At 41.5% G+C, this 17,020-nt stretch overlaps 2 protein-coding genes across 2 annotated transcripts; both read left to right on the plus strand.

Moving 5' to 3' along the window:
• Positions 1–200: 200 nt before the first annotated feature.
• LOC139621628 (ankyrin repeat domain-containing protein 9) lies at positions 201–1,882 on the plus strand. Its single transcript, XM_071478339.1, has one exon. The coding sequence runs from the start codon at positions 442–444 to the stop codon at positions 1,324–1,326; it is 885 nt and encodes a 294-aa protein (XP_071334440.1). The 5' UTR covers positions 201–441; the 3' UTR covers positions 1,327–1,882.
• Positions 1,883–8,485: 6,603 nt separating this feature from the next.
• olfcb1 (olfactory receptor C family, b1) lies at positions 8,486–16,396 on the plus strand. The gene is made up of 6 exons (XM_071478340.1): positions 8,486–8,911; positions 10,804–11,095; positions 12,995–13,837; positions 14,032–14,247; positions 14,732–14,849; positions 15,109–16,396. The coding sequence occupies exons 1-6, from the start codon at positions 8,703–8,705 to the stop codon at positions 16,260–16,262; spliced, it is 2,832 nt and encodes a 943-aa protein (XP_071334441.1). The 5' UTR covers positions 8,486–8,702; the 3' UTR covers positions 16,263–16,396.
• Positions 16,397–17,020: the final 624 nt, after the last annotated feature.

Below are 17,020 nucleotides of genomic sequence, written 5' to 3' on the forward strand. Positions count from 1 at the left end.
AGCTGAAACATATATATCTTAAAGTGTAAAACAGTCTGTTTCCACACTGAACAGTCCTCTGAAAATATGTTATTGCTCTGAAAGCTCGACTGTGAAGATGTTTCCGGTTCTAATTCTGATTACTCATGCCAATGATATTGGCATACTGGTTGTCAATAAAGTTTCCTAGATTCTAGACGTAATCATATTTTGCGCATGCGCGCTAGCACAGTACTGCAGAGAGAAGTCCCGCAGCTGTCAGGAGCGTAGAGGAATGTGGGGCTGTCGCTGTATAAATCACTTTGAGCACAGAGCTGTGGTCTTGTCTCTGCTCATTGGTTTGTAAGGAAATATAATGTTTCGGTGCTCTGTCCATGTAACTCCACAGCTCATGAGCTAATGGCTCCAGAGGAATGAAGGACGCTGTCTAACCCGCTGAGGACAGAAGTTGCTCGGGTCGCCATGGCCTCTCTAACCGTCACCTCGGCGGCTCGGAGCATCGAGAAGCATCGGAAGTCTTTCTCGCTGCTCTTCTACCGCGCTGTGAGGGACCTGAAGCCGGTCTGGATGCTGGAGGACATGCGAACAATGGAGACGTTTTACCAGGAGGAGGACGCCAGTCAGAGGATTTACACCCCGTCGGAAGCGTTGCTATACGCTATAGTTCACGATCACCAGGCATACGCCCAGTTCCTGCTTCGCCGGTACACCGACGAAGCGTTAGCAAAACCCGGGGAGCGCTTCTGCTGCTGCCCGTCCTCTGCTCCACACCTGGCCATGGCTGTCCGCTACGACAGGCGCTACATTCTCGGCCTCATCTTACAGGAGGCTCATCGGATATCCAGCACTCCCTCCTACACGGACCGAGCTGGGTGTTTTCATAAGGAGGACGGCAGAACCCCTTTACATCTGGCCTGTGAGCTGCTCCGGCCCGAGGCGGTCATTATGCTACTGGGGAACGGAGCGTCCCCGCACGCCCAGGACCACAGCGGCTTGACCCCGCTGGATATCATTCTGGAGAAACTCAGGGACTCCAAGGAGGTGAACGACGGGGAGAGGAGGCAGTGCTTGGACAACCTGCTCATGTTCATGCCAAAGATTCACTTTAAAATGAAAGCAGCTCTGGGCAGAGATCCGGAATGCTGGGCCAAGGTGCTGGGTGAGGAGACATACAAGTACCTGGCAGGAAGGAGCCCGGCCCCGCTAGTCCTCACCGCTATGCAGACTATCCTGAAGCAACTGAGCCCAGCGACCTTCCCGCACAGCCTGCACGAACTGCCCATCCCCTCGTCCCTCAAACCGCCGGGTCTGACCCTGACCCAGCGGGACAGGCAGAGGGTGGCGTAGCATCAGTGATACACGATGCATGCTCCACTATGAAATGTGTTGTGTTTTAGCATGGTGTGTGTGTGGCGCCTGTTTGGCTATAAAGCGGTAATACTTGGGTATAGGGTTGCACAAATAAACACTAACAGTCAGGGAACAGATCAGTGACTGGTATCTGATGATATGAATCTTGAATCTCACTGTCAGTCTGATGTGATCAGCTGGACGCTGGAGGTTGAACTGGACTGCAGAGGCAGTTTTCATGGCAGCCAGCAGTGGGCAGATGAGGGAATAAACAGCCATATTCTTTAACTTTCTACACCAATTAAGGCATTAACAATCGGTTTATTTGTCTAACCTCATTCTAAAGTGTTACCTACTAACACTACTGCTGTTTAAGCCACTGTATCATATCAGAGGAGTAGACCCAACACTGAAGGCAGTCTAAGTGAAGTGTGTTACTGTTGATTTTAATTTACTTTCTTCTGTGCGTTCTTATAGATCAATTGAAAACAGGTAACTTGAAAACGCTTTGGATGACTGATTAGTTATAAATAAATAGGAATCCAAGTGATGATCTCACTTTGTCTTTCTTGACTCCACGAGTGCCCTTGAACATGTTTGTAGATATCTGCTGATTCTCATTCTCATCACCTCAGTTCTCCACAACAAAGGATCAAAGAAATCAACTCTGGTGATGCACTATTGCTGAGTGTGACTGATTATTCTTGACTTTAGAATTTTACTAAAAAAAAAAAAGTCAACTGAAATTCCACACTATGGATTTTTTTACTAGAGATTTCTTCTGCACTTGCAGCCCGACAACAGATATCTCAAAACCTGGCAAACAGAACTAAAACTGTATGGTTTGATAGCACTTGAGAGACGTGAGTAAAATCTGCTGTTTAGTAATTTAGGTGAGCTGACAGTTTGACCGTGTAGTTCGGTTGTTTGGCTTCCACTGTGTGTTAATGTTTAATCATTTCACTGTAAAAGAAGCACAGAGGAATCCACAGTTTTTCAAATGAACAATGCAAAGGTGACCTAAAGCAGGTAAGTGCCAGACAGGTGATTTTCACATCAAACACTAGCAAAGATATGAAGAAAACTGAAACTGAAGGCTCATCAACAGAAAGGCTCTGTGATGATTTAATGATCCCAGTGGGAAAAATAAAGTGATAAAACCTGTGGTGATATGTAATGATCACACAGTTATACTCTATTAAACAAACATTAACTGTTATAGAATATTTATATAATCTTTCTGGTGTGTAATGACACACTTTGGAATTAAACCCCATGAGACAGCTGGTGTCTCTACAGCTTTTTGCAGAGACACATTGAACTGCAGATTTTAACTGGCTCCTGTGACACAGGCAGGACAACAGAATGTGACACACATGTAGTTCAAAGTAAAGCATGCTGTACAGCTTCTTTATTTGATCCTTGCATAACGATTTGCTTGGAGTCAGAGAGGCTGGCTGAGTTGTTTGTCCTGCTTGTCTCATGGTCTCAGGAACACATTTGAAAAGTCAACAAGAAAATCAATGAGTGTAATTGTGAGTAAATATTGTAAATGGTCAGTGGAGATAACATTGTGGTGGCCAAACACAATCATCACAGAGAAAAGGGATTTAAGATTAAATTAACTTAACTGCAGCATGTCAGTCTGAGAAGACATGTGACAATACAATTCAACAGGCTTTATTGGCATGACAACAATCATTCACTGGAATAAAATATCAAAGAGAAAACAAATATCAATAACAATAATAATATACAGTATAATCATTAATAGAATGAATAGAATAAATTGATAATGAAATAAAGAAAAGAAAGAAGCAGTAACATAAACATAAACATATACATACACATAAGTAAAAGCACTGATCAGATAAATAAAGAAGGAGACAGGGCGGATAAGTATATTTGGTTTATATATTTTTATATACAGCTGTCTTGTGTCATTACAGGAAGTGACATATTTAGCAGCAAACACTGCACATTATTTCTTTCCCCCCAGAATCATCAGTAATTTCTAACTGTGACTTACTGTGTTTTGGTTTGGCCAGAGGGAGAGAGAGAAGACAGAGACAACATCACCGTGGAGACACAGGATTGTACCACGCAAAAAGACATGTATTTTAAGCTGAAATGTGACATGAATGATGTGAGCATAGAGACAGGAATATTTGGAGAGCAAAATGGTATTGGATGCATTCACATTTCTACACAGTTCTTAGATAGATAGATAGATAGATAGATAGATAGATAGATAGATAGATAGATAGATAGATAGTCTGCGTCATGATCCACTGCCTTTCAGTTACATATAAGTTACTGTGAATACAGGTGAACACTGATAGAGGAGCAGTACTGGTCATGGTCCTGTGGTTGATGATTTTGTATCTTTATGATTTGTACCTTGGTGTGATGAGTCCTTACTCCAATTTAATGTGTCTGAAACTAAAGACATGATAATCCCTTTTAGCAAGACTCCTCCTAGTCCTGTACTGACCAGCGTCAGAGGTGCTGACACTGAGCGAGTGTATAAATACTTGGCTATTTTAGGCTACTTGACAACACTTTGTGTTTTGAACCTTATGTTGCTTCCACAACAGAAAAAGGTCCAACAGAGACCTTTTTCCTGAGGTAGATGTGCTCTTTTAATGTCTCCTCTGAGGCTCTCTTTTATAGAAGTTTTATTGAATCTGTTTTAATGTTGGACAATAAAGATATTTTGAACTTTGACCTTTGGACTTTGAACTTTGCTCTACTCTCTACTGAATACTGTGACAGTTAAAGATGAGCAGAAATGAAAAAAAAAGTCAATTTAAATAAGCGACAGCATCATCAACACACCCTCCCTGATAAGACACTATGGTCTGGTCTGTCAGCAGCAGCATGTTTTGCTGTAAGCAGAGGGCAGCATTGTTCAACATTTATTCCCAGTTGGGATAAATGTTGAACAATGCTGCCCCTAAACCTAGCAGGTTCATCATGATCCTCCTGAAAAGAAAAGCTCGAACATCACTGTCAGTGCTGCTACTAAACATAAACCACCACTGGCTGTCAGATCAATAGCTTTTTGAATATTAAAATCACATGATACCTGAGGTCAAAAAGGTGGAACTGCTCACCAATCACACACATCTGACACATGAAAGGAGACTAACTAGGTACTATTTTTTGAGGTCAAGAGGTCATTTCTTTTAGTCCTCACAGGAAGTGGAGGCATTGCTGGGCTTTCTTGGTGGGAGCAACGGTGTTAATGGACCAGTCGAGGGCATCTGTAATGTGCACACAAGACAGTGTTATTGTAGATTCAAGATTCAATTTCTTTAATAGATTTGGTCAGGCATTTTGCCTTGTTTAATTTCCCTAAGAGGTGCAGTCATTTCTGAGTTTTCTTTACCAGGGTGGAGCTGTGTGATGACTGTGACAGATCCTAAATTCCTCCCCTGCTCCACCGAAGCGCCACTGATGAAGACGGGTGGCTGTGACTTTGCCTCCTTTTTTCCTTTCTTCTTCTTGGTTTTGTGACGTTGTGCATCAGTTTGTTCTCTGTGATTTCCTCCTGATATGAATTCTCAACATTGTTTGTCAATGATGGTGCTGTGGTCTGTACACTTCATAATGGAATTCTCTCCATTACAGAACGAGTGTGACCTCCAGTATAATAATTATCACTTCTCCATCCCAGTTAACTACACTCAGCTATATTACCATTTTTCAAAGATGAAGAGGAATTATTTTCACGATTTCTCCGTCTATTTATGTTAAAGGTTCTTGATAGCACATCCACACCTAATTGCACCCGGACAGAAGATACTGACAGTGTCCTATGTTCTCAATACAAAACAACGTCATTAACTGTAATTCATTAAGTTACAGTTGTACATCTTCTGCTCAGTGTACTACGAAGTGAAAGGAAAACAGAATAAATGGGTCAAACAGAATGGAAATGCAGATGTTTCCAGATGAAAATGAAACAATGAAGCAAATTACAACAAAAAACTTTGAAAGTAACTTTGATAAGTATGAAATGGCCCTTAGAATCACCAGATCTCAAAGAAACTGGACACCTCTGGGAGGTATTTGGCAGACATACAGGTATGTAGAGGATATGTGTGTGTAGAAACACACCATACTGACACATTTTTGCTTACATGTGTTCCTTTGATTTGTATAGACAGAGTTGTGGTTAAAAAGTCTGTGGTGACACCATAAACAGACAAATAAAACCTGACTGAACATCTGCTGTGTCAATTGAAGGGCTTTGTGTGGAATCTTCACAGCCCAGCGTTACATTCATATTAAATGATTCTGCAGCAATGAGCCAATTGAGTTGTTAGGGTGTGGTCTGGGGTTTCCCAGCTGACTAGTACCAACCAAACAGGTTAGGTGTGAGTATGACACTTAAAGTATGTGGTCTTGTCCAAATATGACAGTAAAGAAGCAACTTGTGATCATACCCACATCTTTGATGGAGTTGATTTCCTGACCCTTTAGTCAAGTCAAGTCAAAGTTTCCTGAAAGGAGCTGCTCTCCTCCTGTAACAATATTCTGTCAAAAACTTCTCAACCTTACTGCAGATCTTGCACAGAGATTACAAATTTGTTTGTTTTCTTGCTACTGCTGCCTCTTAATGCTTAATGCTTAGATTTAGTCTGCTAATGTGTGCAATCTTGTAACTGATGTCAGTATAGTAGAAGGACAGTTTGCCTAACATAGTTTGGCTGAGCAGAGACACCAGAAAAGCATTTTCAATTATTTGAATGATTCTTTCTTCCTATCATCACCAGAATAAATTTTGTATTCATTCTTCACAAGTCACACTTCAGAAAACTAAAATGTCTGTCACTAATTTTTCAGACCGACAGATCAGGAGAAAATTAAATTGATTTAGACCTGTCTCTGTCTCAGTAACACACCCTGACATCTCACAACACAGATCTCTTCTCTCTGTGGGTTCTGGTCTGTTTCACTGCTGCAGACGATGCTTTCCAACCACACAAGTTAGAGAGACTTAAATGTGAAAACAAAAATTAAAAGTTTGGACCGAAATAAAGTTTCTTTGTCAATAATACTATTACTGTTGTCATCATGTGACTGTTTTTGGAGGGAAACAGAGAGCATCATTGGACTGATATGATCTTGTACTGGGTTAATCAGATATTAACCCTGTAATGCCTGACCCCAGAAATAATGGACAGAAAATTCTGATTTCTTGAATCTGGAACCTTTATTTGGCCCTTTCACAAAATTTGAAAAACAAATTACAAAAAATTATTTGCATATAGGTTTTTCCAAATGTTATACACGATTTTACTACATACTAAAATGCAAAAAATATGTAATTATAACTTGCTTCAACAGATTAAGTGTTCATGTTAGAATATTACTAAAAATTTCAAAGAAAATGTCACTGGAAAATCGTAAAAATCACAATTTTCTTTACCTTGACCCAATGAGTTGGGAACTATCTGAAGGTGGCCAACTTGGATTGTCCCATGTACTGTGTTTGAATTGTTGTAGTGATAAAGGGATCCACCAGGGGTTGGAAGACAAGTATCAGATTGGATACAAGAGGGTTTTGAGTGAAGTATTTACCATAAGGTGATGCAATAGGTCTCAGAAATGCTTGTATCAAATTTGATGCATTTGGCATTATAGGGTTAAGCTAGCAGATAAAAACGAGCGGCAAAATCATACACAAATTCATACTGTACATATTGTTGTATTGTATTGTTGGTATGCTTTGATATGAACAAGCAATTGTGACCACGCCCACTTAGGAGACAGGAAGTGCTTACCATTTTTTTTACCATTGGTGCTATGTGTGTAGAGTATATTTGCTGTAGCCAATCATTAGTCAAAGATTCAAGATTATCCTCACTGATCAAACCTCCAAATTAAGCTGCTGTCCTCTCTGCTTGCAAAGCTCCAGCCTCTGTCAACAGGACACAGTCACACCCACGAAAATGACAGAAATGATAGCTACAACAGCTGGAAGACAAGCTAGCTTACAGAGACAATAACCTGCTGCTACCACAAGTGGGCAGTAAATTACATGATGAATGCAAACAGGCATCAGATCCTTTATGGGACAGAAAGCTCTTCTGAGATCAAATGTAAGGAGAGATATCACTTCACTGACAGCATGCCACCCGTATAAAGTCAAAAGACCTGCAAAATAAATATGCAGAAACCCACAGAAATTGAAAATGATCCTACATTGTTCAGCTTTAAAATGATAGTGTCAGTGAAGAGTCATTTAGTCATTTAGTCATTTAGCAGACGCTTTTATCCAAAGCGACTGACAGAAAGGGGAACAATCAAGGTTAAGTGCGATAAGAAGTGTTAGCGCAGCAATAAGTGCTAGTGACGATTCTTTAAGTGTAGATTTGCTATGTAGTGCTAGGAGAGAAGGTGCTCTCTGAAGAGCTGGGTCTTCAGGAGTCTTTTAAAGGTGGAGAGGGACGCCCCTGCTCTGGTAGGAAGTGGTAGTGCGTTCCACCAACGGGGGACAATGTGACAGAAGAGTTTGGATTGCCTTGAACGAATGGGTGGCAGAGCCAGGCGTCGTTCGTTAGAGGAGCGCAACGGTCGTGAGGTAGCATATGCCTGTACCAGGGCGTTCAAGTAGGTAGGTGCAGTACCAGAGACAACTTTGTAGGCAAGCATTAGAGATTTGAACTTAATGCGGGCTGCAACAGGTAGCCAGTGGAGCTCGATGAGCAGCGGGGTGACATGAGTGGACATTAACAGAGGTAAATGACAAAAAAAGCATTTGATTAACAGGCATATAGTTCCACTGCAGTCTGTGGAATGTTGTCTTTAGCCTGCCTGTCATGCCTCCTCTGCTAGCTGCCCTGCCCACACATTTTCTTGTCCTGCCTGATTTTTGCATGGCCAATTCTGGTCCAACAACACATTTCACAGTCTACTCACAGAGCAATAAAAGACCAGAGAACAGTCCCACAGAGGACACAATCATAACACAGTCAAGCTGTGCAACAAGCAAAAACACAGTTCAAAAACACATGTGAATGTCCTCCTGTCTTCATGATAAAACAGGGCAAATCAATAACTTTTTTTGTTTGACTGACTGGTTGATGAATCTTTTGGTTGTGCATTGAGTCACTCACTCTCAGGGCCTGTTAAAGTCCCTGAACCCCATGTCAGAAACTCAGGAACAGTGTTCTGCATCAGTTAAAGAAAGTCCTTGGTCAGTGGGAAATGTGTGAAGGCTGAGATTTGATCTATGACACATTCTTTCTAGTTCCGCTTTAAAACAGGTTTCTTGTATGCACTGTGTCTAGCACCTCCCAAATTCCATGTCAGAGATCAAATAGTCCCTGTCCATCCCTGCAGTGGTTACTGCTCCAGTCAACATGGAGATGTGTGGTCTGCTGTGCAGCCTCCTCTCAGCACTGACGATCCTGAGCAGCATCCTCCTGTGTGTGGATGGATGTGACGTTGCTCAGTCCATTTGTGGGGCCCATGCTCCTGGGGATGTTGTCATAGGTATAATGTTGCCGTGTCATCAGAAAGTGAAGGGAATTGGTGAACGGATTCGACCTGAAAACTTCCTCTGCTCAAAGTGAGTATAAGATCTGATTAATTTATTACATTAGATTCAAATTCTCCATCAACCACATACCACCTATTTTGAAAAAAGTCCTCAGTGTCTTGTTTGAGTTCATTACTCTATATATTGTTCTTCCTTAATTGTACTTTTCTGGTTAGTTAAACAGTGTTTTTCCATTCTTCTTCTGTGATCCTGAAGATTCTAAATGAATATTAAGATAAGATAAGATAATCCTCACAGTAGGGACATTTGAAGTGTTACAGCAGCAAAGTGGACAGTACAAAGAAATGAGAAACTGCCAAAATGTCAATTTCAAATAAGATTAATAATACATAATAATATAATATGTACAGATAAATATTTAAATATAGAAATAGCAGCTGATAAGAGATATTGCACAGTTGGTGTATGTTAAATTATTGCACATGGTGAGTTGTCAGTCTTTGGTGCGTGTGATCTACTTAGTGCAGTGTTTGTTATACAGTCTGACAGCAGCAGGAAGCACAGCTCTGTGGTATCTCTCCTTCACACTGCAGTGCAGCAACGTGTCACTGAAGGGCCTGCTCAGTGCTGTCAAAATGTCCTGCATGGGCGGGGTGTTCTCCAACAGGGACGATAGCTCCTGTTACACACTACCTCCACTGGGTCAAGGGGGCATCCAGAACAGAGCTCGCCTTCTTGATCAGTCTGCTCTTCCTGTCTGTAGTGGCAGACCACACCATAGAACAGATGTGGGCATTGTACGGCCCGCGAGCCACATCCGGCCCGCTGGCCATCCCTGATTGGCTGGGAGGTCAATGGGAAATTAGTGATAAAATGTAAATAAGTGCATATCATACACACAACTGCATGGCTTTTATGCTGAAGGTGATGGCTAATTTTTTCAGTTTACGTTGATGTGTACATTTTGCGTGTGCATGTGAGCGTATGCACCTTCACAGTCGTGTGTGGACAGCAGACCGTCATGAGAGATACATATGCGAACAAACATTCTCAGTGATGAAGTTTAACAAGTCCAGTTCGGATCCTCTCTCACTGATGATCACCTGAAGAATAGCAGATGAGGTAACTAGACAACAAACTAGTAATAGCATTTACTTTTTTGTTGGTGTTGGTGTTTTTTTACCGTGCGTGCTCCACATTTTTATAGCCTAATTGTAACATTTACAGTTACCAGTAGCAGCTAATCAAAACCATACAATTAACTGCCTTTTATAAAGAGATAAAATTAATATTGAGCAGAATTGAGTTTGGCTAATTGGTCTAGCCCTCCACAGCAGTCCCAGTTCCTCAGGTGGCCCCTTGGGAAAATTAATTGCCCACCCATGCCATAGAGGATGGCTGATGCCATCAGGAGTACCCCCTAAACTCCAAAAGACCTGAGTCTCTGTAACAGCCTGCTCTGTTCCTATTCACAAAGTGCATTGGTGTTGTCAGTCCAGTCCACTTTACTGTTCAAGTGAACACCTAGGTACTTGTAAGAGTCTACAATCTCAATGTCCAGTCCCTGGAAGTCCACCACCAGGTCCTTGGTCTTCCCAGCATCATTCTGGAGGTGGTTCTGCAGGCACCAGTTCACAAAGTTCTGGGTCAGTTCTCTGTACTCCTTGTCCTGACCATCTTTTGCAGGTGGCAGTTAGTTCTAAGTGCAGTCTGCAGGTTCGAGGGTGAAGATGAATGGAGCCAGAATTGTTCTCAGTGGGCTCCGATACTGCAGATGACAGTGTCAGACACACAGTCCTGGATCCTCACCTCTTTGTCTATTACTGAAACATCTTTAATATGTGGTGTATATACATTTACACATATAAAAAATTCTGAATAACTAGCTTTTTTCACTAGATTTCCTCAAATACATAATTAATGCCTGTTTGATTTTGTACACTGTCTATTTCTATTTTTAGTTTTGATCTGAGATCATTTCTGAGATCCTTGGCTATAATCCATGAACTTGAAGAGATAAATGCAGCTGATTTCCTCCCAGGAGTACATCTTGGATATTTGATGTGTGACACATGCTCATATGCAAGCAAAGCTCTGCAGGATGTGAGGCACATGCTCGCAGTCAACGGCTCTCTAGATGTAAAGTGCAACTACACCGACTTCAGGCCTACAGTCAAGATTATATTAGGAGCACTGTACTCTGAGGAGTCCATCGCTTTGGCTAGACTGCTAAATGTGTACATGGTCCCTCTGGTAAGTACTTAATAAATATATGTTTTCATTCCTGATCACTGATTCTACTGCCATCAGATTTTGAGGTGTCTCATGCTCTGGTTGTTAGATTTAATAGTGTGCATCTAGTCATGTGGTAGTTTTGAAGTCTTCAATGATTAAGCTGCATTTGTTTAGAAATAGAGAAATACCAGGAGATATTGGGAAATATGTTTGGTTTCTTCAATGGATTTGTATGATCATTTTCAGTTTCTAGTTTGTGTGTTCAGCACAGGCCCAGGACATGTTCATCTTAAATCAACACAGGACGTGTTCATCTTAAATCAACACAAACTACAGAAGCAGTGGGAGAGAATTAGCCTCACTCCATCAAAAAGGCCAAAGCTATCGTATTAACACAAGGATCTTTTAACTGTCCAACAACAGCCTGGCCCACACAGCACCTTAGTGCTCATGAAATCATGATAATACAATAAGGCAAATGTGGAACATCAACTCCCAAGAAACCTCAAACAAGTATTTCCTAAAATTTTCTAGTATTCTTTAAATGTTGTAATATAAATATAATTAATCCTACTAAGACTTAAAGCTGTAATCCTTTATTTTGTTGTTGAAATTCAAAACAGTGTGCTGAGTGAAAAGGTTGGGATTTACTGGAACTAATTCTAGGAGTGTAAATGTAGAGTGTGTGATTCACAAATTTAAACCATGCATCCAGTTTTTATACACACTCACTGAGCACTTTATTAGCAACAGCATACCAGCCTGAGTAGCTCCTCCTTTTGCTCTTAAACAGCCTCAGTTATTCATGTCATGGATTCCATGTTGGAGACGCTGCTCCATGTTGACATGACTGCATCATATCATTTCTGCAGATGTGTCAGCTGCTCATTCATGCTGCCACTCTCCTGTTCTACCACATCCCAAAAGTGAACTCATTATTGTGTTCATAAAACCAGTTTGAGATTACTTAAACTTTGTCACATGGAGCAAATTTACTGCGGGAAGTAGCCATTATAAGATGGTAAACTGTGGCCATGAAGGAATAAACATGGTCAGCAATAACACTCAGATAAACTGAGTAAAAAATCCAGATCCATAAGACCAGGTCTTGAACTGTCCAATGTTGGTGAGCCTGTGTCCACTGCAACCTCAGATCTGTTTCCGGTGTCAGGAGGTGGAATCTGATGTGGTCTCTGCTGTTGTAGTCCATCCACCTCTTTTCTTTCTGAAGCTTTTCTCCTCACCACAGTTGTAAAGAGTGGTCATCTGAGTGACTGTAGCCATTCTGTCAGCTCCAACCAGTCTGTCCATTCTCCTCTGACATCTCTCACCCACACATAGCTGCTGCTCACTGGATGGTTTCTGTTGTTGGCTCCATTCTGAGTAAAAACCCTAGAGACTCTTGTTGCGTGTTGTGTGTTACGTGTTGTGCGCAATTTCAGGAAAACCAGCAGTCTGACACCAACAATCATGTCACACTCAAAATCACATATTTCCTCTTAACTGAAGCTCCTGACTTGTTTCTACATGATTTTATACACTGCTGCCAGATGTCTGATTAGATAATTGCATGAATAAGCAAGTGTGCAGGTGTGCCTAATAATGTGCTTAGTGATTATGAGTGTGTAGGTGTGTGTGTGTAGGTGAGCTTGTAGGTCTCTGACCTCGACTGGAGGCTGACCACCATTCTTCCAAAAGATATTCTCTCATTTGGCGTTTTGATGATGGTGGTGGACAGTACTGTCTAACAGGTCTTTGTTAAAGTCATAGCATATGAGTGGCACTGTATTCATACTCATCAAACCAATATTGTCATTCTCTGCTCATTATTCAGGTTTTTCTTTAATTTGGCACCTGTCTATATAAGTGTGGTTATTTCTTTTTGTATTTTAAATTCCTCTTCTCTAATTTCATCAGCTGAGCAGCACATCATCTTCACCAGAACTGAGTGATAAGCTGCGCTATCCAGTTTTCATGCGCACTATTCCCAGTGACTATCATCAGACCAAAGCAGTGGCAAAACTGATGCATCAGTATCACTGGAACTGGATTGGGGTTGTGTATGGAGATGATGAATATGGCAAAGCAGCTTTCCAGAGCTTCCTCATGGATGCTGAGACCAATGATGTGTGCGTGGCCTACCATGAGGTGTTGCCTCATAACCTTGATGATTCACACAGTGGGGAACGTATCAAGCAGGTCGCTCAGCAGATCCATTCCTCCAGTGCCCAGGTGGTACTGCTAATCCTCAAGGCAGAGCTGGTAGAGATCCTCTTTAAAGAAATGATTCGAACCAACACATCAAGGATCTGGATTGCAAGTGATGTCTGGTCCAGGAGTTGGTCCCTTGCCCAGATGGATGACATTAACAGGGTAGGGGACATCTTGGGCTTCACTTTTGTTGCAGGCAAGAGCGAATCATTTGATAATTATCTAAAGAATCTTACAGCAACTCCAGGAGGATACAACTACTTCATTGAAGAATACAAGAACCTGAGATTCAACTGTTCTTCTGAATGTTTCTCAATCAAACCTCCATCCTATTGTCCATCACCTGAACTGCTGAAAATTAAATCTGGTGATGCATGCAACTTCAAGGAGCCCCAAGAGCAAAATGATGACTATCTTGTGACAGCTGTAGACACAAGTGAAACCTTCCTCAGTAGAGTGGCAGTGTGGGCTGTAGCAAATGCTCTTAAGACTCTACTTAAGTGCAACAGCTCCTCATGCTCTGGAGAAATTAACTTCCCACCATGGAAGGTGAGAACTGATGTCTTCTTCAGATGGGAAGAGATTCAAATTTGAAAGTGTAGCTTCTTCATACTCTAGGACCTACAATGTAATGTTTGTTTCCTTAGAACTGTCATGAATAGTTTGGAAAATTACCTGTTTCAGTGATCAGTGATTCATCTCTGCAAAAGAGTTTTAATTGAATTCTGCCCCTTGCTTTGCAGCTTCTTAAAAAATTGAAGGAGGTCAGGTTCAAGCTTGACAACCAGAACTTCTACTTTGACAAAAATGGTGATTTTGTAAATGGTTATGATCTGATTATATGGGAAAAGTTTGGACACCACAGACGATTTAAAAAAATTGGAAAATACCAGGTCCTTCATGAACGAGTAGAAGTCGATGTGGAAAGTTTCACCTGGCTTTCAACAGGCAATATCACGGTAAGAAGATGCCACATTCAAAGCATCTACTCACAGGTTTGATCATTGCAATAGGTGATGTAATCAAGACCGTACCAGTATCAAGACAGTACCTAAGTCAGAAGAAAAGGTCAGATGTCACCAAAGATATTCAGGGCCATCGAAAACATGGTCTGTAGATCTGGTTGAATGACATATGAACTGAATCCTTAATAAATCATCAGGGGACCAAGTACATCCTCACTGACAGGAATATGAACATCTGGTAACTTGAGATACGTTACAATGGCTCAGAGACTTGATCATTTTAACTCCAATAAAACATGTTTTTTGTTGTTTATTTCAACAACTATAGCACCCAGGAGGTTTTGAGCACATGACTATGTCTACACTGTATTTGTTGACTGCCAACCACATGATCTCTATTTTACAGCGATATATCCTCTTGTCTCTGAATATGACCATGAAACCTCAGTATGTTTTAGCCTGTTTTGGTGCTTCACAGAAGCCTCAGTCCAGATGCTCAGCGAGCTGCCTCCCTGGCTGGGTGAAGAAGATCTTGAATGTATCCTGCTGTTACAACTGCACCCAGTGTATGGAGGGGACCTACTCAGATGGCCCTGGTATGATTGATTTACATACTGATTATGTGTTCAGTTTGAAAATGTTAATCAGCTTGAGATACTGGGCCCCTTCAAGATGGCATGTGCCCATAGGGTAGGCATATATTTAAATAGTACTGTCCACTTGAGGTCTGTTTTCAGAGTAAATTACTGCTTTAAAAGTAAAATCTGTCTCTTTGAAGTGCAGCTTTGGTGTCCTGTGACAAACCTAAATAAACCAGAATTGTCTTAATTTGTGTATCACCATCTTCTTTGACAGATTTTAATGCCTGCAAAAAGTGCCCCAATGGAACTTGGTCTCTCAAGGGTTGGGATCACTGTAAGCCAAGAAGGGATTCCTACATGCGATGGAGCGATCCTCATCCCATCACCCTGGTGGCAGCTGCAGCATTTGGCATTTTGCTTTTGCTGGTTACCTTAATTATCTTTTTGGTGTACAGAGATTCCCCACCTATGAAAAGAGCTGAGGTGAGATTGTCCTGTGTGATGATGGCTGGTCTGGCAGTGAGCTTCGCAAGTGTGGTATGCTTCATGGGCAGGCCTACTATACACCTCTGCCGGGCCCGCCAGGTCATGTATGCCATGGGCTTTACCTTGTGTGTGTCCTGCATCCTAGTCAAGGCCTATCGTACCTTCCTGGCTTTCCTCCCCTTTGGTCAGATAACAAACAGGCGACTACACAGATTTTACAAGCCACCTGTCATTGTCATTGTGATAACTACTCTTCAGGGGATCATCTGTCTTCTCTGGCTGATCTTAGATTCTCCTCATATTGATGACACACCTCCATCCCCACAAAGCATGACAAACATAATTCAGTGCAGTGAAGGTGACACATACATTGGTTTTGCCACTATGTTGAGCTACATAGCTCTGCTAGCATTAGTTGGCTTCCTGTTGGCCTTCAAAGGCAGGAAGGTTCCTCAGGAGTTCAGTGAAACAGGCTATATTATTTTTAGCATGCTGATGTACTTGTTTGTATGGGTGTGTTTTATCCCAGTCTATATTACCAATAGGGAAAAGGGCACTCCTGTGCAGGCCTCAGCCATTCTAGTATCCAGCTATGGCATCATCTTCTGCCATTTTTTACCCAAGTGCTATGAAGCACTTTGGGGTTCAAAGTCTGATACACTGGAAAGGATTCTGAGGAGATGGCGAGTCATCTCCAGTCCAAATCTTGATTCAGAGGCAGGTTCAGAGACATACATAGATGTCCCTGCAATGAACATATCCTCACAAAGGAATGACAGGTTTTCCATATCAAGCACATCAACTATACTGCGGAACGAGGTCACCCCTACTGATTCAGAGCCTGTCATAACTTCTATACCCAATGAAAAGAGTTATTCCTATCCATTGCCTAATATGCCAGCAACAAAAATGACAAGGAGACGTAGGAGTTTATCCATCTAAAATTGTTTAATATTTTATACCATTTTCCTTCCTTTGTAAGATGTTTTGTTTATGTAAAGTTAAATTGTGTTTCATACTGCAACCTGTTGTATTCTTCACTACACGGAAGACTAATAAAAAATGATTTGTAAAGACTTGTTGTAAATTGGTTGCATCATATGTGCACACTTTCCTGTATAAATAAACAAAAGTCAGCAGCTTAAAGTTAGGCAGAGACTACAGGAGTTCTGGGCCAATTTATCCCTGATTCAATCCCTCCCAACAATCAGAGGAGAGATCTGGTCCTGCACTGAATCTGGTGATGTGAGGTTCACAGATCCACCCTTAAACCTCTGGAACTCCTGAACTCATCGGGGCCCTGATAATATCAAACATTAAGATTATATTACCTCAGTCCATAGCAGCTGACAGAGTTGCCAAGCAACAGTAAACAATCCTTGCCCTTGAGTCTCACATTAGCTTGAGGGAAGACCTATATCTCCAAGATATAGGTCTCTTCTAACATTAGCTTGAGTACTATTATTGACAGATATTACAACTGACAAAATCTTACTTGCAGTTATCACTAAGGAAATCTGTATTGACAGCATCTCTCCAACCATTTTCTCATCCGTCTTCTGCTTTTGTTTTTTCTTACTACAAAGTTTTACTGATGTTACAACAAGTTGTTGCACCACAGTCTCCATTTTGTTTACATCTGCTTCCCCATTGGATCACATGAGATCCCATGAGATCACACATTGTTCCCTGATTGCACC

The sequence above is a fragment of the Trachinotus anak genome, unplaced genomic scaffold, assembly GCF_046630095.1.
Source record: "Trachinotus anak isolate AG129_WGS33_773 ecotype Australia unplaced genomic scaffold, CSIRO_AGI_Tana_v1 ptg000005l, whole genome shotgun sequence".
In the NCBI taxonomy this organism is placed as follows: Eukaryota; Metazoa; Chordata; class Actinopteri; order Carangiformes; family Carangidae; genus Trachinotus; species Trachinotus anak.

Coding starts and splice junctions, on each gene's coding strand:
- LOC139621628 (XM_071478339.1), top strand. CDS start 442: ATGGCCTCTCTAACCGTCACCTCGGCGGCTCGGAGCATCGAGAAGCAT.
- olfcb1 (XM_071478340.1), top strand. CDS start 8,703: ATGGAGATGTGTGGTCTGCTGTGCAGCCTCCTCTCAGCACTGACGATC. Junction 13,838..14,031: donor TTAACTTCCCACCATGGAAG/GTGAGAACTGAT, acceptor CTTGCTTTGCAG/CTTCTTAAAAAATTGAAGGA. Junction 14,850..15,108: donor GACCTACTCAGATGGCCCTG/GTATGATTGATT, acceptor CTTCTTTGACAG/ATTTTAATGCCTGCAAAAAG.